At 40.2% G+C, this 25,985-nt stretch overlaps 1 protein-coding gene across 1 annotated transcript in view; it reads right to left on the bottom strand.

Annotated features, from left to right (window-relative positions):
• LanA (laminin subunit alpha) overlaps positions 1-25,985 on the bottom strand; it is a 115,969-nt gene that overhangs the window by 56,493 nt on the left and 33,491 nt on the right. The window contains exons 17-30 of the mRNA XM_080286082.1: positions 17,974-18,131; positions 17,140-17,296; positions 16,814-17,050; positions 14,941-15,130; positions 13,612-13,705; positions 13,311-13,481; positions 11,226-11,499; positions 9,883-10,023; positions 9,128-9,224; positions 5,442-5,545; positions 4,517-4,644; positions 3,882-4,009; positions 2,332-2,456; positions 1,062-1,235 (exon numbers count right to left, since the gene is read on the bottom strand). Coding sequence (XP_080142208.1) covers positions 1,062-1,235; positions 2,332-2,456; positions 3,882-4,009; positions 4,517-4,644; positions 5,442-5,545; positions 9,128-9,224; positions 9,883-10,023; positions 11,226-11,499; positions 13,311-13,481; positions 13,612-13,705; positions 14,941-15,130; positions 16,814-17,050; positions 17,140-17,296; positions 17,974-18,131 — 2,178 coding nt within the window. The remainder of the gene's footprint in view (positions 1-1,061; positions 1,236-2,331; positions 2,457-3,881; positions 4,010-4,516; positions 4,645-5,441; positions 5,546-9,127; positions 9,225-9,882; positions 10,024-11,225; positions 11,500-13,310; positions 13,482-13,611; positions 13,706-14,940; positions 15,131-16,813; positions 17,051-17,139; positions 17,297-17,973; positions 18,132-25,985) is intronic.

Raw genomic sequence — 25,985 nt, forward strand, 5'->3', positions numbered from 1 at the left:
CCACATGTGTCCTTAGCCTCCTGACTCACCTCTCAACATCCAAACCCAGTTCACTATCCTCCCCATTTTACTTGGTCACACTCTCCTCTGCAGGCCTGAATGGAAGACAGATATCTGACTTCCACCTCTGACATCTAGGCCTTCTCTAATCAAGAGGAATGTCTACTGAGAGAAAATTTGCAAATCTGGGAGAGAGCACTTCAACTAGTGTACAAGGTTATTCCATCCTGTTCTGTCACACACTATACATGATGTCACTATGCACAGCCATCTAAAGACTGCAGTTCTGGTAAAAAGCTACATGTGTTAGGACTCAAACCATTGGCTCACTTCCATGAAATAACAGAGAAGTCAGGAAGCTGATTAAATGAGCCCCTCAACTACTCAAGGAGACTGCATTAATCCTATCCAAAAGAGAGGACCTTTCAATATTAATAAAATCATTTGGTGGAGGCAAAAACCATATAATGAATGCCACTATTGAAAGGACTGATGGAGACTGCTTCTAATCCCAGCACTGAAAGAGAGCCTTCCTAACCTGAATAAGTCACCTGGTGGTGGCAAAATCAAAACAGAAACTGACATCATGGTTGTGAAGCAGTAATTGCACTACAGTACACCCAAACACTTTTACGTACACAAGGCCCGCAGGAGATGGAGGTGACTGGACCAACGGCAACATGCTGGACTGGTTTCTAAAGTGGCATGAGCTTGCGAGATTAAACTGACATACCTCATTTCTCTCACATGGTACAGGCAATAATGCCTCCAACTTCCGAAAGTCACCTCCTTGTGGACAATACTAGACCAGGCATAATTCAGTCAAGGTTGTCTTATATTTGTCAGAGGGAAAGTAAAAAGGATATATGCGTCTATGCCCTACAAGACAACCTCCATAAAATGGACAGTACATTCACCAGGAACCCCAGCTCTCCCAGTCACCAACTTTCCATAAGCCTCAAGAACACTGTTCCTTTTCAGCTGGTGCTATAGCCACCTCCCTCAATATCATATATTGCTCAAAAAAGCGTCACTACAGTAATAAGTATTCAACCACTTACGTTCACAGTTCTTGAGTGTAATGGCATCCCCATAGTATCCAGGTGCACAGCGCTCACAAGACTCTCCATAGGTATTATTGAGGCAGGAAAGGCACTGGCCCGTTATGTCATCGCAGCCATACGGGTCATAGGGATCAATGTTGTTATTGCATTGGCATGGACGACACATGTCACCTGTGTGTGAAGGTTGGATTATTCAACTTAGCTCCTTCAACCTCAGGACATAATTGTTATTTTATGCTTGCTGTCTCCTGATTCTTTTATCCACCTGAAGATAGACTTTTCAAAATGGAGAGCTGGATACAGTACTTCATTTGTTAACCCCTTCACTACGAGAGGTCTCCCCTTAGCTGACTTAAATCATCTGGAAACAGCAGGAATAAAGTACAGTACAAAAGACATCATCCTACCAAGGTGGTTAAGGGTTGTCAGGGAGTGTGATGGCATGGGTGGACACTATCAAGACATGATATATGAATAATGAATGAATCAATGAATGAACAAATAAATGAATGGGTAAACAGCCAGTTCTACAATACAGTAAGTCCTTGTTTGAATTCACCTTTTTTAATGTTGTTTTTGCAAATAAGTGCATAGTAAATTACATGAACATTGCATATTAACCCCTTTGGCCAGAGGATATGACCTGTTTTACCCCTACTACCACCAGTTGCTTTTATTCTCCTTTGGAAAGCCTTTGGAAACTGCAGGGGGTCAGACACATGCTTCATTAAATCCTTCAATATAAGAGACATTTCATAAGCAGAAGAGTCATTTGGAGGCAGCAACAACAACTTAGGTATTACATAGTCTCAGTAACAGTGAAGGGGTTAAAGTTCCACTGCTTCCTGTATGGCTGATGTGGCAGTTCCCCCATACCAATTGTACAGAAAAAATGTGAAATTACAGACCACTTCCTTAATTCAAAATGACAACTGTCTATACCCCTTACAGGTGTAGCAACTCAAGTCTAGGCCAGATGGAACGAGGCATAAAATACATGTCAACCAAGATGTATATAGGGTGTTCTGATGATTTAATTCAGCTATGAAGACATTATTCAAAAAGCATGGCTTAAAAGTAACCTTCGTTAACAGTTTCACAACAGGGGGACTCCCTTTAGATTACCAAAATCATTTGATAAGAACATGAAATACCATGAATATATTGTATTAAATACAATATCCTTAGTCTAACAGGGTTAGAAACCAAATACTCCTGTAGTGAAAAAAATATTTCTGACCATCACAAGCGATGCCAGTTTACTCACCCAGGACTTCAGGCTGGCCATAGTATCCCGTAGCACAGCGCTCACATCGCTCCCCAATATAACCCACTTGGCAGTCACACAGTATTGAGTACCCATCATCCAGGAAGTCACAGCTCTCAGCAAAACTGTCATGGGAATAAAACACAGGTTTATAATGAGAAACATAAAAGAATTACTGTAATGAGTATCCACCTCAGAAGCTGCAGCTCTCAACAAAACTGTAATGGGAAAAAGAACACAGGGTTAGAGAGAGAAATGTATGAAAAAATTAACACACAGAAAACTCATCATGAAAATGGTCACAACTGTCAGTAAAAATATTGTGTGAGGAAAATGATGAGAGGTTTAGAAATAAAAACATACAAAGAACTAATGTATCACTATCAAACAACCATCATCTAGGAAGTCATTGCTTTCAGCAATACAGCTAAGTAGGGAAAACAAACATAAGTTCAGAAACACAAAGAATTATAGTAAGTCCTCATCATGAGCTCCTGTTTTTATACATTATTTCTGTTACCAATTTACAGTATCTGTACAGTACAGAACAATTAACTAACAAAGTTCCATTACTGCCTATAAAACTGAATTATTTATATCTGTTGGATGGAAAAAACTGATATTTTGGAATACAGTAATCTATCAATTATCCAGATGACCACTACCTGGATTATCCATTGCCCAGATGCTGTCATCTGGCTGTTCCAAACCTTTATTTGTACATTTTTTTCCACTATCTGGAAAAAATGCTTGCGTCCGTTTAGAAGTTATGGTCACGCAAAAAATTCCCGCCTTTATGGGTGGGAATAGCCCGTTCCATGTAACTACCTATATTTATTAGCACCTGTAATTCTGTCTTAAACAATAATGACTGGATACTGAAACTTGTCAGATGTGTTAAAATGGGTCATGGTTTTATTGTTACTGTTGTTGTTGTTTAACCCCAGTTTGTCTAGATGAACAGATCCACTGACCACAGGTAAGCAACTTCTTCTATAGGGCTGTCCTAAAGGCTGGGTATGGAACGTACTGTACACCATGCACAGAACCAGCAACCCGTAATGGAAGACAATGCCTCGCCTAAGTCATTCAAGTGTCTTTCCACGTGCAAGGTGGGAAATATGAGGAGATTTAGCTCCCAGGTGGAAGCTGCAGCAGCTGCACCCAGGGTCACAGTGCCATCACATGAAAGCTCCTCTTGAGAACCATGGTGATAATGCATAGAACCTCCTCATACTACCATAATTTATCCCTTCAGCCCAAGAATTCTGTAATTTCATTTTAGATATCCCTAGACACTTTCTTGAAGTAAAGAGACTGAAGGGACCCATCTTGAACCTCTCCAATATGAGAGATCTTTCTTAAGCTGAATACAACTGTTTGCTCATATGTTGATGAAAACAGAAACAATATCTTCAGGCTGAGGGAGTTATCTTTACTCCAGGATTTCAGGGTCCACACACTCTCTCACATACTACACAATGGTGAACATGGGGTGTTACTGTGGCAAACTGCTTGTGCCATTGTACAACATCCCGCAGCATACTCACTTATTGGTGATTGAAGGAAGTGGACAGGCACATATGAGGCAGTCATAAGGTGTGCCCTTAGTGGCCTCACCATGGTAACCTGGTGCACACAGCTCACAGTGATCACCCACTGTGTTGTGACGACAATTCTGTCAGGATATGAAAGAACAAAATGGTGGCATTTTTAAATATCTGTCTGAAATATCAATATGGAAAAGAAAAAAACTGTCCCTGGGCTGGATGGGTTAACTCCTTCAGTCAGGGATTGTATCTTCTTATTTATTCTTCCTACCACCAGACTGTTTTCATCAACGATTTCATGCAATATGATTTACAATGAGAGAATATCAGCTTGAACTCTGACTCTATTTAATTATGGCTAAGTACCTGTGTGGAAGTAATTATTGTGTGGCTACAGACATTCTGAACATACTGACAGAGCTTTCCATCCCCTCTTAGCTTGTTATTTGGGGACAGTGTAATACAGTACTACTGTAATACATACATCATTTCCTTAACGTTTTTTCACAGCCAGAACCATATTTCACTATCCAACTCCTATAACAGCCCAGCATTCACTATGAAGAGGTAGCAATTTACACTACTGTCTGGTGAAAGTAAACCCACTACAGTTACCAAGCTTTTTGTCAACTCACCAAGCACCTGCCAGTGTCGGGGTCACAGGAGTCGGAGTGACCATTGCACTGACAGGGGACACAGTAGCCACCGTAAGGTCCTCGCTGCGCACGGTAGTAACCCTGCGCACAGTCCTCACACGAAGACCCTGGTACATTTACACACGGATAAATACACGTATAGATAGAAAGGCAGATAAAAACAGATAAACAGACATACAAATAAACAGCTACAGATAAACAAATTGAGAGAGAGAGTCTAAACCAATCCTTCTTTTGAGTTATAACACCTGCTTCAACATTCATTAATATTGACTGGACTACTGGCATGTCACCACTTGTTGATATACAGTAGTACAGGATGTCATGCTTATTATTAACCAGGGATATACTCTTTTTTTTTTTTTTTTTTTTTAACTGGTACTGTAAACTGGCAAACTTGGCACAAAACTCCTAAGGTAGCAATGGAGCTTTAAAAGGCAACTTTTCTATAATCTACATCAAATTTAATACCAACAATTAAGATTTTTAAAAAGCCAGTTTATAACACATAATCTGTTTAGCTTCCTAAAATACCAACTGTTGCATATTCTTTACCTGCATCTTCTTAATATAAAGCAAGATGTCACATTCACCTCTAGACTACGTAACTGACTCAAACACTAGCAAAAACAATTATGACATCTGTTTCTACACTTATTTCTACTGCAACTTGAATGCCTATTGATATTCCACATTTCTCAATTTATCAATATCATATTGCATGATTTACCTACTGTTGCATGATCTTCATGACATACAGCACCTTGTAAAAAGCAAAGTCTGTCACCTAGACTTATCACTATCATCATCAAGACATTTTTTTTTTTTTCCCTCAATTTTGGATGAGGTAAGAACAGATCCAGAAACACTGAAGTAGAAAGTATAAAAGTGGGAAAATCCTTACCCTTGTAATTGACCGGACACTGGCAGAGCTCAACAGAAAGGGCCGGCCTGGGATTTAGTATTCTCCAGTCTGAGGTGGGCACATCCATACTGACATTTGATAACCTATAAGGGAGAGATGCTTCGCTATAACTCTGCTCTCTCCACAACCTAATGACAGCACTATATCACTTCATTGGGAGCACAAGGATCAGGAAGTAAAGTGCTCAGTCTTTCCCTTCTGAGTGGCACTATATTAGCAATAAATTCTACCCATCCCTCACAGTTAAGCCTTTACAGTCGCTCAGTCTTTCCCTTCTGAGTGGCATTATATTAGCAATAAATTCTACCCATCCCTCACACTTAAGCCTTTACAGTCCTCATCTGGTTGCAAAGCCTTAACCAAGTAGCTCACCAGGCTCCCTCTACACTTTCATAAAAATAATGAACATGCTGCACAGTCTAATGACCAAACTATAATCTTGTATAACATCCTAAACACTTCATAGTATGATCTTCCTTAACAATAATGAATACTATTCATATCTTTGTATGTGGCATGTGTTAGAAGTGTAACGCTGTATGGTAATGAGACCTGGGCAGTAAAGGATGATACTCGCAGGCTCAAATGAACAGAAATGACAACGATTAGGTGGATGTGCAGTGCATCCTTGAATGCAAGGCCTGGGTGGGCTAGGTTTACAATGGAAGAGTTAGGAGGAAGAATGGAACTGACGTATATTGGTGCTGTGAAGAGGAAAAGTAAATTGAGATGGTTTGGGCATGTGGAGAGGATGAGGGGTGACAACTGGGTGCAGAAAGTGAGAAGTGTGAACGTTGGGGGTACAGTTGTGTGAGGCAGACTGAAAAAGACCTGGGATGAGGTCATAAACTGTGACCCCTGCGATAAGGGACTGAACAGGGAGGTTGCCAGAGACAGAGCAGCATGGAGAGCTGCCATTAGGTGACCATGGCCGATGCATGAAAGTATGCTTGAGCCACTGTAAATTAAACAAAACGAAATGATTCAGTCTAAAGACAGCACTATGATCTTTCTTAACAATAATGAACAGTCTCCATCACAGCTCATACTTCAAAGAGGTTGCTAACCCTTTCACCCAATGGACACACATTAAAACTGTATTCTTGCTAACCTCAAAGGAGTTCCCTCAGCTTAGAAAAGACATCATCAGGGTGAAGGCATTAGTCCCAGAATCAGGTTATTTTTTTGTTTCTTAGATACACTTTGCTATATCCATAAAATTTTATTAGAAAAAAAGCATGTGTAACAACACAAATTACTGATATGTGACATGATATTAAAGAACCCAGTACCAAAGATAAATTCCTATGCACCCAGGAGGGAAAATGCAAGCTGAAACACCAAACAGCATGGAATGTCTTCTACAGCAGGATGAGAAGAGCAGTGGCTGAACAGGGAGCTGTACACAGAAGTGTTGATGAGCAGTGAAGAGCTCTCAAGAACAATAAGTTATTGATTCAAAGAATGGATGGACAAGGGGCCCATCAAGACACACAGTAACATAGTGGTGGGATGAGAGTGTAGAAACCACAATTAAGGAGAAAAGAAAACTTTTCCAGGAATGGAAAAGGAACGATTACAGAGAGAAATACTTGGCTACTAAATCAAGGGCTGGAACGGAAGTACACAGGACAAAGTCTGAGTCTCAAGAACATTACTAGGTAATCTAAATAACGCTGAAAGGAGGAATGTGGTATTTAAGGTGGTTAAACAGATGAAGAGGGAAAACAGGAATATCATGGATGAGCAGTGCATGAAGAATGATGAAGGAAGGGTAGTGGTGTACTGTATAATGAGGATATTAAGGATGCTTAGAGAAAGTATTATAATTGACTGCTGAATGAGAAGTTTGGCTGGAACAAGGAAGGCTTGGAGTCAGTGCTGAGGAACTGGGGACAATCCCTGGGGCTTGGGCCCAAGGGAGACCTATGTCCTCCAAGATAGTGAGATAGTGTTAAGAGGGAAGAAAATGTAACATGGCAAATTTCACTCTATAATGACACATTGGATTTCTAAAGGAAATATATAAAAGGAAGCAGCAAAAGCTGTATCTAAATACTTTAAAACAAAGCTATGTATAACTTATACAGTAAAGAGTTGTGTATTACTATTTTTATGTCATACTGAAGGGGTTGAGGGATATAAAGAACCTCTGACCTGCTGTCGTCTATTGATTTAACCTCTTACTGATTTATCAATCAACCAGCTATATATTCATAAACAAATATTCTATATAGTATATTCGGCATAATGATACCTCAAGCTATAGGCATTTTGGTTCACCTGCCAATTAGTTTGAATTTGGGTGAGTTTTTATGGTTAGCTTACCAGGGGATACAATATGGACTCTAGATTAGCTGAAGGATAGCTTTAAGAAGTGGAGACATGGAATGGGGCATATAGATTTCAGAGTAATTGTGGATAAAACTAGAGTGATGAAATCTGGGGCTGGTGACAGTACTGTCAAAGCAAAGGGATTGCAGGCATGTGAAGTTTGCCTCAAAGGTGTGGAAAGTAACTCCATCTTGTGCAGTACTTGTGATAAGTTGGTGCATGTGAGATGTAGTGGTATTGGAAGTAGGCTGCAAAATAAAACTGATTTCATGTAAGTGCTGTGGAGGGGAGAGCAAGCACATACAGAGAGGTGGGAATGGACTGATCTTGCTGGAGAATCTCTTGAGTGTGTGGAGGACTTTTGTTATTTGAGGGACATGATAGGTGCTGTAAATGTATCTGGAGTTAATTCTGTGGCTAGGGTAGGAGTGGTTGGAGGAAGTTCATGGAGCTGCTGCCTTGTGAAATGCTAAGAGGTCCTTGTATGCAGCATGTGTTAAGTATTATGCTGTATGGTAGTGAGATTCTGACAGACAAGGAGGAGGATATTTCCAGACTGAAATGTGCAAAGATGATAATTTAATATGATAGAGATTAGATGGATGTGTTCTGCATCCATGAATGACAAACCTGGGGAAAGTTATGATGGTAAATGAAGAATTAAGAGGAGGGATGAGATTTCAGTGTGTTTGTGCTGTGATGAGAATGGGAAGACTGAGATGGTTTGGGCATGTGGAGTGGATGGATGTGGAGGGTGAGGGAGGAATGTTAAGGGTAGGATTGCAAGAGACAGACTGAAAAAGACATGGGAAAGAGTCATACAATGTGACTTTAGGAATAAGTGATTAAACAGAGAGGCTGCTAGATATCGAGCAGCATGGAGTGCCACCATTAACTGACCAAGCTGACGCATGCAAGTGTGCTGAAGCCTTTATAAATGAAACAAAACAAAATGAATGGAAGACCTTTTGCACTGAAGAATTAAGGGAGGCAGTATCTAACTCCTCCAGTCTGTAAAGTTTGTCCTAAGCAGGACAGCCAGAGAGAATTAAAAATGACACCTTTAGGCTGAAGACATGAACCCCATCAATCCAAAGACATATATATATTTTTTTTTGTTAGTTTCACTCCCACTAGACAATTTTATTCAACTTAAGACAGCCCTCTCATGGTAAAAAGGTTAATGAAGACTATATCACATCCCTCCAGTTCAAAAGTCTCTAATGCTGAAAAAAAAAGAAAAAAAGAAAATTGAAAGTAGTAAGAGTATACAGTACTAAAAAATATGTCAACAGATTCAAAGGTTTAAACAAACCATACGAGGAATGTACCTTGCTTCAATTGATCTGCTCCAGTAGTTGGCTCTGATCAGAATGGCATCCAGTTTATGAAGCAGCATCATGAACCCCTCTCGCTCCATTGGAATGCCTGAATCCATCATGAAATAAAAAATACACAGTGTAAGGATCCAACTCAACCCAACTCTAAAGAAATTAAACAATTATTAACATTAACTCTGAAACCATTATATATATAGATAGACAGAGAGAGAGAGAGAGAGAGAGAGAGAGGTAAACAGACAGGTAGACAAATAGACAGATATACTGCATATTGAAGTGGGAAAATATGGAAGATAAAGAAAGATATGGCCCCTTTCAAAATCCTTCCCTCCTCACTTGCCACAGACTTTTTCCAGATCCATGCATGCCATTAATATCTTAACTATCCTACTCACATGTTTTCATCAATACTGCATTTGCGTTACTGCAAATGTCAGATCTACACATATTCTACCACTTCTCAAACCACCCTATTCATGACTCACCATGTATTCTGATATATGCCTTACCTTCTGCTTCATACTGCTTTAGCCATTTCCACTACCCAGCGAACATATTCAAAGATACCTTCTGCAGCCAATCAAATCACCAATGTACAAAGGCACAACTGTAATCTTCCATCAAGCCTTATGTCCTACAGAAAAAAATGTCTAGAACCCAAAACCAACAGTCCTAACACACATACTGTAGGTCAAAGTTGAGATATAGCAATAAACATGAGGAACATAAAACCACCAGTTCCTTACCTGATGGAGTTCTAAAGTTATGTTCTGTTAATCTGACTTCGTTGACAAACTCTTCTGGAGAGTCTGGCTCAAAAAATGAATAGTAATGAGCGATGAAATCACCTCCAGTCAACACCACATCAGGACCACCCACCTCTGAACCTGGAAAAAAAAAAAAAAGTTTCCACAATACAGAACAAGACCAGTCTGACAAAATTAATAAAAACCATCAGTACAGCAATGGTTCATATCTATCATGACAGTGAATGCAATTTAGAATTACTGAATATTGTGGCTTCTGCCAGATGATTAGATCCCCCAGGGAAACTCCTGCCAGGTTTTCACAGCAAACTCTCTCTCTCTCTCTCTCTCTGTTGTCTGTCTGTCTGTCTGTCTCTCTCTCTCATGCACACATGTACTCTCTCACACACACACACACACACACACACACACACACACACACACACACACACACACACACAAATATGTATGAACACATGTATGCACACACACACACAAATATGTATGTACACATGTATGCACACACACACACACACAAATATGTATGAACACATGTATGCACACACACACACACACAAATATGTATGTACACATGTATGCACACACACACACACAAATATGCATGTACACATGTATGCACACACACACACACACACACAAATATGTATGTACACATGTATGCACACACAGACACACACAGGTTCTGCCAGACATTAATCTGGGCTCCAACAAATCTTGTAAACTCCAAGCCCTGTCCTCCCTTTCATATCAAGATCTGCATTGCATGGGCCAACTCTCATCCTCAAACTGTACTACCCTCCACTTCCTTTACACATGCACCTCTCCTGTCAATTACTACTCTGTGTTTTAATATTTCCAGCTGTGGTTGTTCTTCTTCACCAAACAACATATCACACTGCGAGTCATATTCCTTTTAAAAAACTATAATTTTACTCTTATCTAAATTCACTTTCATGCCTTGCTGTTCACAGATATTCACAAACCTGGATCTGTCTGCAAAGGCAGGTGCAAAATAATCCATTCCTCACTAGCTTCACTCACCTTATCATCAAATAGGTCATGCAAAAAAATATTACCACATACTCTATACCTCTTCTACCTAAAGGATCTTGTATGGTGAAGAAAACCATTAGGAATTAGCCAGAAAAAAATTAAGCATGTCTACTGGCTGAAGAGACTGAGATTTCCACAGAAACAACACTGTAAATGAACTTTTCATCACACAGATCCATAACCACTTCCACTGCTAAACTTAGAAACCATCTAGCGATTAGTACCAAAATCAATTACACTTTTTCATTATTTTGGTAAAACCAGATTACCTTCACTGTGTTTAATAAAGACAAGGGAGTAGCGCAGGTAACCACCATAGGAGGTGACACGATTGCCAAGGTAAGGAAGAGGGGCAGAGAAGAAAACTTGTCCTTCAGGCTGGTATTCCTCAGCCCCTGTCAGGTCTTGCCGTATCAGGCCTTGGTAATGGTCAGGGGGTTTGGCCAGTGAGGAGAGTGTGAGTGTCGAATAGCTATAGCCGGACAGGTCTTGCTGTTGAACTTGTTCTGCCACCACTGTACTCCACTCAGACATATCATCACCCTGTACAGAATATTTAATTGACTGAATGGATGAATTTTTTTTACATGGCATTCTAACAACAAAGATCACTGCTTCTGAATGACAATACAATACAATAAAAGCATACAAATAATATACCACTCATCAATTAACATACAGTACTGTACTTACCAATGACCCAAAACTTTAAATAAAAAAAAAAAAAAAATCATTAAAAACTTCCTCTTGTCACCCTGTGCAGAGGAGAATTATCATTAACATCAGTCACATATAACTGACCCTCTTTCCATCTAATGAAGAAGGCAGGAAACTAACAAAAAGATACTGAACATAGGAACTCATGACTGTGGGCCAAATATACTACTGATCAAGGTAGTCTATGTGAGAGAAAAAGACAAATTTTTGTGTCTGATTTTGTTACTTTCTCATTACATGCTCAACAGTCAAACCTCTTAATCCTCTTCCTTTTTTTTAACTCATGTTTTTCTCCTCTCTATTAAGCACAGCATATACTGTCTTCTTCTTGAATAACCAGATGAAAGGACAGTGCACAAGGATAACTAGAAAGACTATTAGGTGTAGTATGAATGTAAACAGTCATAAATGAAAGACACCATATGGTAACATTTTACAGCTGCCAGGGCATGGCAAAGGGAAATGGACCCTATATCAAACCACATTCATCAAACCAAGCTCTGCATCCTTAAACCACAACAACAACACCTCAAACTGTTCATAACCCTTTCCATCAGATGTCCTTTTTACTGTATTCTTGCTATCTCCAGATGATTTTGCCCAAAACCCCTCTCATAAGAAAAGAGGTTAATGAAGGCTACATCTAAATTCTCAAGTCTGAAAAGCCTCTCAAAAACTGAAGAAAACAATGTGAAGATACCAAAAATAAAGATTACATCATAACAGTGGGGAGACTAACACAGGGACATACTAGTACAATAATCACTGAAATGTTCTCTCTTACTGCCAAAGTTTTATTTGCCTTATACACTACCTGGAGCAACACCATCAACCAAAATTTTCAATCCTGTCACATATTTTACATCTTAGTTTTGCTGCCACCTGATGATTATATGCAGATTAGAAAGGATGCAAAGTGCTACACGGGTTAATCATGATGAAAGTCGCTCATAAACCTCCTAACATTTTCTGGCTCTGGTATAAATAAAGTAATAAGATGTAATTGGGTTAAGAGGTTAAATACCCTCCTTACTTCGATATACGGCATACCATGCTACCTTTCAAAATACTACAAAGTTCTGTGATTATTCTCCTTCTCTGTGAGGGACCTCTCCTTTACTTCTTACTTTACTTTAGAAGAAGGGAATGAGTGACTTTAAGTATCATCATCCAGAACTTTTTTCCCACCTAAGGATCATGAAAACAAGGAAGGGTCCAGAGAATAAGGAGAAGGTACAAATGAGGAAGAACTATCAACAGTATGCCAAGTGATACATAAATGTTTACTAATTCAAGATCCTACAAGTTTGAGACAGAAAATGCTTTCTTTGCATGCCCATATTCTTCTCTCATACTCACACAACCAAAACTGAACATAGAGCACCGAAAATCCTTGATAAAAATGAAAAATTCAGGAGCAAAAATCCTCTGAATACACAGTATTCTTTTGAAGCCCTTTCACATCTTTAACAGCAAACACATAAGTTAATCTACATGTTTTCCTGAATTCAAAGCTAACAACCATACTATAAATAGTAATTTGTCAGTTCACTGATGTTAATGACATATGACTGAATGCAAAAGGGCCTAAATACAGTTGAGGACAATAATGTACTCAGTAAATATAAATGACTTACCACAACCTCATCCCAGTAGACATCAGCAGAGGAGCAATATTCAGATTTTCCAAAACAGAAGCACCTGGTACAGCCAAAGGGGTTGGTCTCTTCTAGATTGTAAGAACCAGACTGGCAGGAATCACAGGAACGACCTTGTACATTTTGCTTGCAGAAGCAGGTGGCATCTTCCTGGATAGGAAAGTATAAATTAAACTAGTCAGCAAAATAATGAAAACAGAGAAACAAGTAAAATCATAAGCACATGGAATTAAAGTATATCCACCATTTCTTAAGAATGAAAGAAAATTAAAGCACTAACCTGACTGCAGATATCGGCCTCAGTGCCCCGTAAGTCACAGTCGCACAACTGACAGAAGGGGAATGACCAATAGCCTGCAGCACAACGCTCACATCTTAGAAAGACAAAACAACATTAACCTGTTAACTTCACCATCCATCAATAATCCCAACCCAGTTCCCCACACTCCTGTGAGGAATACACCTGCCGGCCAAGGTTTTTTCAGGTTTAGAGGGCAACTGCTGAGTATGGATGGCACAAATTTATCCAAGAGGTATCACTACATGAAAGTAAGAGGGAAAGGCAGACAACTGATGCAGTATTCCAAACACAGCTGGTTATGACAAAACAAGTTCCTGCATTTGGGTTCAATGATGTTCATGACTGTTGTGAAATATCACTAGGAAGCCAGAGACCCCTTCTGAGGATACTGGTATGATGTGTCAACGATAGTGGTGATGAGGAGGTGGAGGTTCAGCAAGAGTGTAAACAGTAAATTGAGACTGCATCAGAACTAAGCACAAAACAACTCTCTGAATTCTCAACCAAAGGCTCTAATCTGAAAGACTTAGCATGCAATGGTGTCCCAGTACAGATAGTAGTGATACCTTCTTAGCACTAGTGTACCAAGCTTGTCCTGCAGAGAGAATGTCAGGCTCCAGTCTCTCTTCACTCAATACCCCCAACACCTACACCCAAAACTACCAGTATCTGTATCTGTTTCTTCAAGTGACCAACGCTGAATACACAGTACAGGAGAACCATACCATCATTACTATCACCATTCTCATCCTATTTTCCACTACAACATGGGGTGGGTAGGACTGAGAAAAAGGAACAGGAAAAGACAAAAGCTTAGGAACTACATGAGAACCTTCAATGCCTAATGAAATGGGCCACATGTTATGTCACTCATCATTCAAACCTTTGAAATTATTAGCTCAATCTCAAAGAAAAATTATCCACACAATTTTACTTTTCTTAATTCACTTTCACTCTCATCTTAAATGCCGGGACCAACTGCTTAGCCCCGGGCTCCTACGCTCCTCATGGGGCAATGTAGGATTGGATGATGGATGGATGGATTAATTCACTTCACATATACCTGTACAATGGAGCCATTCTATTGACTGCAATGTTAAAAAAGGGATACTAACCTTACCACATGCATCTTCATACATAGCATATCAATCTACTTCTATCCTCTGATAATTCCACGTATAAATAAAGAAACACCACAGTTACTTTCTGTAGTCATTACTGTATATAAAAATAATGGCTGGTATATCTACTGTATATCTTCACAATAACAATTTTAAAGATGAACAAGAGAAAAGGTGGATCCCTCACCGTCGTCCAACCACAGAGTCCTTGCAGTCACATTGTCCCGACTGCAGATCACACTGGAGATTGCCAGCCCGGACCCCAAGCGGAGAACACTGGCACTCCTCACAGCCAATGATGGGGTCAAAGCCGTAGGTGTAAATGGCACAACGGTCACAGCGCTCACCCTCAACGCGTGGTGGACAAATGCACTCACCTGAATGCAAGTCACACAAAAGTAAGTATTGTAAAGTATATGTAACTGAGACATCCCACATGATAATACAATAATTGTCTTCTTCATAATGGGTCCGTATTTCCTCTTAATAAACTGACATTTTAGTACCATGTTCTATTAAAACTACTCTCACTCAATGACTCTCTCCTATAATGAAATTCTACCTTCAATTTATCTATATACCACACAAATTATGCCAATACTTAATGATAACTTCCACTTTCTTAAGATCTTCACTGTCTTACAACCTTTCTAAAAATCATCATAATAACTTTAATTCTCACTTATAAGTAATGAGATGGGTAGGATACACAAAAAGGAAAGTCATTACCATCATCATTCTGAAACTTTTTTCCACCAAAAGATGGGATGAAATAGGATCCAAAAGCAAGGAAGGAGAAAGTACGAGCATGGGAGAACTAACAACACTAATGCCCAATGAAATGGGCCACATAATCGTTCATATACCATACACATCCCTTTTGATATCAATCCTTATGCTTTCCCACTTTTTTCCACACTCATTACTACATTTAGCACCTACTTCCAAATAGTCTCTTATTTACAGTCAAGTTTACTTTCACTTTTCTTCTAAATGCAATATATACCTCTGTTATTAAAGCTGGAAGGAGACTTATGTATTCAACCATGTCAAATTGTCTGTTTGTGTACCAGATATCCCAAACAGTTGCTTTCAGATTTCAATGAAAGCTGATGTACTATTGGGAAGTGGGTCATGAAAAAGTTTATTAGATTTTGAGGTGGATATGGAAATGGATCTAAATGCAGAAATAAATAGTAAATTTTACTGGAGTTGGAAGAGGTATGCATTCTCTGACAATATGTAACAGAGCAGACTAAGACCACAGAAGTAACCGACTATGTGAGACTGTAAAAGTATGTGTCTGGCTGGAAAAAGGAACTACAACAGCAAATAATAAATTTCATTGGCAATGGAAGAGGTATATATGCACTTTGTGAGTGCTTTCTAGTTGCTTTTATTATAATTATTCTCTTTGCTAAGTTCTTCACACATTTTGTTTCAAATCCCAGTAAACAGTATTTCATCTTTTCTTCATCTAGACATCTTTGGATCCACACCAACCATCTCCTATCTGCTTCCTCTCCAACACACATTTCTAACCCTTATCCATTCCACACATAAGTTACACCTATGCTATCCAGTGTTTTGTCCTACCTTCACTTCTGATATCTGACCTCCCTTTGCCTTTCTCTTACATTCTCTCAATTTTCTGATCTCTCATACAGTGCCTCACTTTTCTCCTCTCCTTTACAGTATAACTATGTCCCTCTCTTATACGGTCTAATTTTTCGTCTCTCTTATACAGTATATTTTATCACTTTCTCCTCCCTCTGACACTGTTTCGTTTCTCTCCTCTCCTCTCTATTACAGTGTCTTATTTTTCTTCTCTTTTGCACAGCCTCAATTTTTCCTCTTTTACACTCTCTTTTTTTTTTTTCCTGTCTCTTTCTCTTATTATATTTCCTCTCCTCTCTTTTACCTTCTGTCTCAGTTCTCTCTCTCTCTCGAACACCCTACATCCTCTCTCTCTGCTCCCTTACATTCTGGCTCACATTTTCAAGTTCAATATATCTCCCTCTCTCCTTTGTGTGTAGCTCCAAATGAACAAAATGACATACCGGTAACTGTGTCGCAGAGGGCAGTGGAGGGGCAGGAACATGGCCGGCACTCGGGAAAGCCATAGTAACCAGTTTTACACAGATTGCACCGTCGTCCAATAATGTTAGGAAGGCATGGACACTGCCCACCAAACTTTTCACATTCAAAGCTGCTAGAGCCGTAGAAGTCACACTGACACTCTATCGCCCCGCTGTTATACTCTGTTGTCACTTCAAAAGCTGCATCACGACAGAATCCTGAAAACAGAAGGATTACGTTATATTATCTAACACAGGATTAGATGACGTATGTATGTATGTATGTATGTACACAATTATAGTCTGACCTGTTTCGTTGGTATTAAGGTTGAAGTTGTCATGGCCACAGAGACTGATGAACTGAGCGGTGCGGTCGACAGGCAGCTCATGCAGGATCTCATGGGTGAACTGTTGTACTGGTACTAACAGCACATAATCAACCCACAGGCTCTTGTGGTTAGGTTCCTGGACAAAATATTTCATACAATATGATTTAAACCAACAAAATTCACCTGTTCATTTCATCTTACTTTCTACAAAATACAGACACTTCCTCAGAGCCCCTTGAACTGAGCAATGTATTTGTAAGCATTATTCTTGCTATTTCCAATTTACAGTAAAGTATACAGTGATCCCTTGGTTAATGCACACAACTGGTACACATCCTAGTGTGTGATAAAGAAACAGCACAATAAGGAAAGCACAGAACCTATGGGATTTATCCTAATCGGTATCAGGCACCTCACTTGCAAACCCTAATCTTCCCTTTTACAACAATTTGTATCCACTAAATATATACAGTACATACTGTTATGGTAAGTATCAGAAACACACATAGGCATATTTACTACATACTTCTTTTTTCCCTTTTTGAAACAGGTACTATGTGTTAACACTCACCTTTGTTATGTTCTTTTTTGCTGTTAGTCCCTTATGATTTACAGATATATTTCCACTTCAAAATTTCAGTAATATCTAGAATATTGTAAGGTAAAGTGAATATCCAGAAAACTGCATGGTAAAGCTGATTTGCCTGTTGCATTCAAATGACAGCACCAAATGTGTGGAAAAAAGTGTGATATTTTGAGATGTATCTCTGGCATATACAGTAACAAGGACAACCATATTATAACACACCATACCTTCAGTGATAAAACAAAGTTCTCTTGTATATCAAAGACATAGTTGCCATCACCATGTGTGATAAGCGAGCGGCAGCCAGACAGGCTCGGGCAGTGGTTGACAACCAATGATCCTTCGTAGAACTCACCATTCTGGATCAACACATCAACATCAAACTCTGTCAAAAAGAGAAAAGGGCTTTTTTTTTATTCATGCATATTTTTATACTGTTGAGGCATGGGAGATAATATACAACATGAACCAAATTATAAAGTAACCTACCTGTACCACTCCTTGTATGAAGAGAAAATTTATTATAACTTTTTGCCAAAAATCCATTTGCACAGATCAGCCTTGGTCATCTAATGGTGGCTGTCCTCACTGCTCAGTCTTTAGCTGCTTCTTTATTCTGTTCCTTATCCTAAAGGTCCCACCTCTTTCCAAGTTTCTTTCAGTCTGCCTCTCGCAACTTCACCCCCACTGTTCATATCTCTCACCCCCTGCATCCAGTTGTTAACCTCCTCTCCACTTTTCCATGCCATCTCAGTCTACACGTTCTCATCATAACATTAATACTTCCAAGCCTCATCCTTCCTATCAACTTTTCATTCACAGTCCTAAACCCCCTTACGCCTGTCACTCAAGGATGCACTACTAATCCATGTAATCATTCTCATCTCTGTATATGAGCTTATGAATATCCTCCTCCTTTCCAATCCAAGTCTCACTACTGCACTGTACACCATTACACTCCTGACACATGCTGAACACAAAGACCTCCTGGCACAGAGAGAGAGCCTTTCAATGTCATGAGCAGCAACATCTCCCTAAACTTCTTCCAACCACTTTTTACCCACGCTACTGAGCTAGCTCCAGCCCCGCCTCTAGCATAATTATGTCCCCAGAAACTCCCCAGCACGAGTAACTCTTTTCTGTTTCTCTCTTTCTGTACAGAGAGTCAGGATGGCATCGCTACGTCAGTTGTTTACTTATGAATTCCCAAGTCTTGCTTTTATTCAGTTGGTCCTGTGGTCAGTAAAAGTGTTATTCTTCATCAGAAAATAAACTCAATAAGATGAATTTATTAGCTTTTCTTAGCCTCAGGCAGAACTTAACCCTACTTCCTCAAGCCTCACACAGAACCTAACCCCATTTTCTCCAGCCTCACACAAAACCTACCCCTACTTTCTTCAGCCTCATACAGAACCTAACCCTAGTTACCTTCTTCAGCCTCACACAGAACCTAACCCTACTTTCTGCACTGGAATACATGTACTGTAATTATATAACATGAAATTATATTTCACAAACATTCTTGGAACCTATCTCACATTATATCCTGACCTTACAGTATTATACCTGCCCTAAATCCCAATTCTAATCTTTTTACCAGCAACGAAGCCAACAGGTCGGTAAGTGGTACACCTGTTTTTTTTTCTCTCTCTCTCCTTCAAGAAAAGTTCAAGTATTCTAATATTGTTACAGATCTTATTATATACTTCAGATTTCTTTTTTCCCAACAATTTCCTACAACTATTAGGAGGTAATTGGTTGGTTTGGGTGCTTAGTTTACCTCCCAGTCCTTGGCAAACTTCAGCTGTGCTATGGCCAACTTCAATACTGTGCTGAGATTCCTCAAGCGGAAGCATGGCATCATATTTATGTACAATATATGTGCACATTACCACCTAACGAAGTTAAATGGTTTTCTGACTTACAGAAAACTATTTGGCTAGTCACACAGTGGAGAGTCACCTGAGAGTAGTACTACAATAAGTATTTGCTGGGTGCCCCAACCTGCCTAACACTAATATAATGTTTTCTGCTCATTTTCAACTTTCACACACATACAAATCACTATCATTCCATTAATAATAATTGTTACGCAACGTTGGGTCTGGTTAGTACTTGGATGGGTGACCGCCTGGGAACACCAGATGCTGTTGGCATCCCTACGTGTCAAGTGGGGTTGGTGGAGGATTAGTGCCCCTCCCTGTAAAACAATTAACTCTAAGTCCTTGGCCACCCCGTTTGGGATACATGGCGTCTGGCAATGAATGAATGAATGAATGTTTTCCTGCTACTTTTCATCTACTTCTCTCCGACAAGCCAATTACCATCCTAAACCTATGTCCCACCAATAAAATAGGTTGTTTGCTGAAAACATTCTTCTTTTGGCATATACTTCAAATATCTCCATTCCTATTCCCATTATTCACTGCCCACCATCCTACTTTATTCAACATATTCAATTCATATCTTACATTACAGTAACTTTTTTCTTCAGTATTCCAAACCAAAGAGTATTATAATACTTACAATTTTCACTTCCATCTTTTAAGTGTCATCAAACACTAAGTGGTTGAAACAATCCACATACTGACCAGTACTGTACTACCTACCTAAACAAACAGAAATACAATGCAATACTATTTATATATATACTGTTGAATGTAGAGAGTGAGAGCAGTGTGAGTATAAGTGGTTGGGGAATGGCTGGGAGAAGAAGAGATGAGAGGAGGGAGGAAGAGATCAGTAGGTCGGAAGTAGTGGAAGCGATGAAGAAGATTAAGCTGGGAAAGGCCCCAGGAATTGATGGAGTGTGTGGTGAAATGCTTAGGTATGGGGGTGAGATTGTTGTGGAGTGGATATGGAAGTTGTGTAGATTGGCTTGGGAAGAGGGAAGGGTTCCAGAGGACTGGAAATCAGGTATAATTGTTCCTCTGTACAAAGGAAAAGGGGAGAGAGAAGTATGTGGTAACCATAGGGGTATTTGCCTTCTTAGTGTGACTGGTAAAATATATGGTAGAATACTCATTGATAGGGTTAGGCATATGACAGAGGAGCTAGTTGGAGAAGAACAAGGGGGATTTAGGAAGGGAAAAGGGTGTGTAGACCAGATATTTGTTCTAAGATGTTTAGTGGAGAAGTATCTAGAGAAGGGAAGGAAAGTGTATGCTGCCTTCATGGACTTGGAGAAAGCTTATGACAGAATAGATAGGCAAGGTATGTGGAAGGTATTAAGAATATATGGAGTGGAGGGGAAATTGTTGAGTGCTGTGAAGAGTATGTATGAGGGAGCTAGGGCTACGGTGCGAGTGGATGGTGAGCTGAGTGAGTTCTTTGATCTCAATGTGGGACTGAAACAGGGGTGTGTAATGTCTCCATGGCTGTTTAATATATATATGGATGGGGTTGTAAAGGAGGTTCAAGGTAGGGCAGTGGATGTGGGGGTGGCCCTAATGAATGAGGGTGAGATTTGGAAGTTTCCGGTGTTGCTGTTTGCTGATGATATAGTATTGTTGAGTGAAGATGAATGGGAGTTGCAAGGTTTGGTGAATGAATTTGGGACAGTGTGTAGGAGGAGGAAGCTGAAAGTTAATGTAAACAAAAGTAAAGTTATGGTGTTTGAGAGGAATGAAGTCACTGAGTGTGCAGTGAGGTTGGATGGTGAGGATATGGAGAATGTGAGTGCATTCAAGTACTTGGGTAGTGTGATGAGTAAGGATGGAACTTTGGGGGATGAAGTAAATGAAAGGGTACAGCAGGGAAGGAAGGTTGTTGGTACACTGAAAGCAGTGATGAGAAATAGGGAGGTGAGTATGGAAGTTAAGAAGTCACTGCATGATGGTATTGTGATCCCTACCCTGACGTATGGAAGCGAGGCGTGGACCTTGCAAGAAGGGAACAAGTCAAGAGTGAGAGCAGTGGAAATGAGTTACTTGAGAGGAGCATGTGGAGTGACGTGGAGGGACAGGTTGACGAATGAAGAAGTGAAGGAACGTTGTGGGGTAGATGTGGATGTGGTTGAAAAGATTAGGAGAAATACACTGAGGTGGTTTGGACATGTGGAGAGGATGGAGAATGAAAGACTGACTAAGAGGGTGTATGTAGGTGAGGTGGAGGGAGGGAGAGGGAGGGGTAGACCGAGGATGAGGTGGAGGGATGGAGTTGAGAGGTATATGAGGGAGGGGGGGGTGAGCTGGGGGGAGGGGAGTCAAATGGTGGGTGACAGAGTGACTTGGAGGCGTTTTGTCTGCGGCCACCCTTTGCGGGATTAGGGCGTCGGGCTATAGATAGATAGATAGACAAAAGATGACCACAACTAATAAGGAAAATAATAAGAAATAAGCATCCAGCATTCAGAACAGGCTACAAATGAATCTTAACATAACTAACAACCCATACACGGAGAAGGCTACAAAAGAATAAGGATGAAACAAGTCAGTAAATGGAAAAGGCTACAAAATAATAAGTATAAAATAACCCAATAAAGAGAAAAGGCTACAAAAGAATAGGAATGAACTATCTACTACATTACATACAAAAGGCTACAGAAGAAATATTAAAATGCAACAAAACCAAAAGCTATTCACTATAACTAATACAGTATACAGAAATTATACAGAATCTGGAAAACAGAGAAACACAAAAGAGAGAAGAACAGCTACAAAACTATTATAGTACTAAAGAAAAATAATGGCAGGATCAGCAACACATAAAACTACGAAGTGTGACTCTAATGGAGCCAAGAGCAAGCACAATGGTTTAAGCTAACCTTCATCCCAGCTGCTAACTATCATCGCGTACATCTCATTGTCTGTCAAAGAGTTTAATACGTTGAAATGAAAGATTAATATTAAATGGAAGGAGCCTGAAAAAAAGATTATATAAAAATTGATTAACACTACATAAATATCTTCCATATTTAAAGGTAACTACAGTACAGTATGATTGTGGCATTAACTGAGTTTCACAATGAACAGTTAACCATTGCTGAGCTGCAGACCTCATATGAGGCACCATGAAGGCCTGCAAGCGCTACACCGCAAGCCTCAAATGAGGTATAATTTCCACTGGTGATGAACTCTTCCTTACAAAGAATCAGCTTGACAGGGGTTAAACAACTGCAACTTTCCAGCTGAACCAGTTAATAATGTGGAAAGTCTATTTACAGGGAGAAAGAACCACTAGTGTATAAGCTGTAATCAAGATGGCCGTGGATCAATAATATTGTCTGTGTCAACAGGCGACAGATTCCAGCTGCCTATAAAACAAGACAAAACAAGAATTTACTGACAGTACCACCTCAAACCTCCGGGGATTCCCAACAGGGTCATCGCCCCCAGCTACATTAGTGATAAAGGTAACCCCCAACCTGTAAAAAAAGGATACAGTACCCAGACACTAAGGGAACAAAAAATGTAATTCCCACAGCATCAAATTCCTTCTCCAGATTAGTAAGGAGGAGGTGACACTGGGTGGGGAACATTAATTACGCTAGTGGTTCTATCTTCCTGGAAACATTTTTTTTTACCCTATGAAAAGATCTGCCTGTAAAGCCAGGAGTATATGGTAACAGAACCACTAGTGTATAAGATGCTTATCCATGGGAAGATGGGAGACAGGGAAAAGAATACACTTTTTCACCAAAATGGGAAAACACTGTAATAAGTACAAGCTTAGTAGACCCTCTCAATGAAAACAGGAGAGAAATACAAACTAGAATCTAGGTGAGACCTGAAAAAAATGAAAGTATAGAAGTCTGAAGGCAACCTAAAAAGACAGTACACAGGAACTAAAGTTACCCTCCAACTTCCATCCCTAGCAACTCGGGAGACACAGTTGAGTATCTGCTACAAAATATTCTGTTCTCATAACATCCTTTGTATCTCTCATCTTCATAGCCTGTCAGAGTTGGAGGCTAAGTCATGTTCTTGCTCAATGCTATACCTGGAGTGGAATGTGTGATGTTCAGTGAAGTGGGAAAGACATACTTATGGTGAAAATAAGCAAGGAGATGTGAAGAAAGCTTGGGGTCTGAACCGAATAATGTGCAGGAACTACTCAACATAAGAAAAACTAATACATACTACAAGGAGCATGAACTAGAGCTTGTCATAGCGTTAGTACGTTTTTGTAGATTTTTCTGGTCAAACAATTATAAGTGACTGTTAGTTAAAGTAATTAACCTCCTGACAGAGTCATGTCAGGCTGAGGAAGCTTGAATGTGTAGTACAATGAACTGGACCTGACTGAGTCCCTTTACCATGCAGACTTGTCACTCTCATTAGACAACAGGGAGTGGGTACACAGACAATGCTACCTCACCGTTCTTCTTCATTTTCACTGACTCTGTCTCATGGTGCGCTCCTTGACATTTTGACAAATCACCCCACCCTCCCAACACTTCTAGCTATGTTGAACACTCCATGCTATGCACAGAGACGCATCTCCTGGACTGTGGTAGAAGCACCTCACAGCTTGGTAGATATCCATGTTATCCTGGCTTCCTTGCCTTGCTTGTGACAACCAGTGAGTAATCGAGGGGGTCTGTGATGGTGGCCATTCAACTTGAGCTACATGTTCCTGGAGCCTCAAACTGGTAAAACGCCAAAACTGTGTCACAATCAATGGCGGACAGGGGTCACATCAAGAAAGAGACATCTGAACTGCCATGGAAGAGGGTCCCCTGAGGTACCCTGCCTCCAAGGTGCAAATGTGTTGTTACCCTGCAGCACTGCAGCACAGAGAAAAGAGGATGACAGGAAGCATGCAATCTCTCTGCAAGGACTATGAGGTGTTCTGACCTGCAGCACTCCCCCCATATTCTTTGTTAATGACTTTGGGAATGGTGCCTGGGATGTCGTTGGCTCTACACATTGTAAACAAAATGGCGCTTGGGATACAGCTATGCACCACAGTACCCATGCTGGGAAATATTGTGGGTTCCCTATGATGCCTGAGACCTAGTTGTCTGCCATGCCAACGCTCACTATGCACTAAGCAGTAGTCACTATGGTGCAAAGGATAGCTATGTACCACAAGTCACTCTCTGTGGTTCTGTGTATGGAGTTGTCGCAATGTGGAGGCCTAGCTGTGCATCAAAACAACAGTATGTGTTGAGCAATATGCTGTCGCCATGCAGTGATTAAGAGGCCTGCTTGAAAACTACTGGGGCCACATGGCAGTGAGGATGGAAAGCCTCTAATGCTCTGCCCTTAACTCTCTGTTGGGACATCAGATAAATAGTGTTGGCTGGGGAGAAATGGGTGGAATATGTCATAAATGTAATGAGAATCAATGAAAGACTAATAGCAGAGAAAACTTTGTTCAGTAGGATTATGTTTGCATTTATATCAGCATATGCTCCAAGACACGCTTGGATGAAATGGAGAAGGATAGATTCTGGGATGACCTAATACACGTAGTAAGTAGGATGGGGGATGATGAGATTGTAGTTTTGGGAGGGGAATTAAATGGTCATGTAGGTGAAGCAGCTCAAGGATATGAAGGAGTACCCGGGGGATGTGCATATGGTACAAGAACGATGAAGGGGAGAGGATACTCAAGTTTGGGATGGCAATGAACATGATCATGTGCAACATACATTTTAGGAAAAGAGAGAGAGTAGGTTGATTACATATGAGTCTAGGGGAAATAGTAGCCAGATAGGCTACAGCATTTCATGGTAGGAAAGTCTGATAGGAGACTGGTGAGGGATGTTAAAGTTATAGGACACGAGGAGTGTGTGCTGCAACTGAAGTTACTGATATGTGACATGGTGCTTAAGGATCAGGTGATGAAAAAGGAGACCTATACACCTAGGAGGAAAATATGGATGTTGAAAAACCAAGCAGTAAGGGATGCCTTCTATAACAAGATGAACAGAGTGGTGGCTGAACAGAGAGACGTTGACAGAAGTGTTAATGAACAGTAGAAAGCCCTCAAGAACAACCTTTTGACAGTTACTGATTCAGTGTGTGGATGGACAAGGGACCCCCCGAAGACATAAAGTTGCTTGGTGGTGAGAAGAGGGTGTAGAAGCAGCAGTTAAAGTGATTCAGTGTGTGGATGGACAAGGAACCCCCCCAAGACATAAAGAAGCTTGGTGATGGAAAGAGGGTGTAGAAGCACCAGTTATGAAGAAAAAAAGGCTTTTCCAGGAGTGGAGAAAAGGTGGTAGCAAAGAGGAGTACTTGGCTGCCAAGCATAGGGCTAGAAGAGAGGTTTACAGGGCAAAGTCTGAATC

This window comes from Coenobita brevimanus, chromosome 110, assembly GCF_032717465.1.
Source record: "Coenobita brevimanus isolate Jiangsu-jjx chromosome 110, ASM3271746v2, whole genome shotgun sequence".
NCBI lineage: Eukaryota > Metazoa > Arthropoda > Malacostraca > Decapoda > Coenobitidae > Coenobita > Coenobita brevimanus.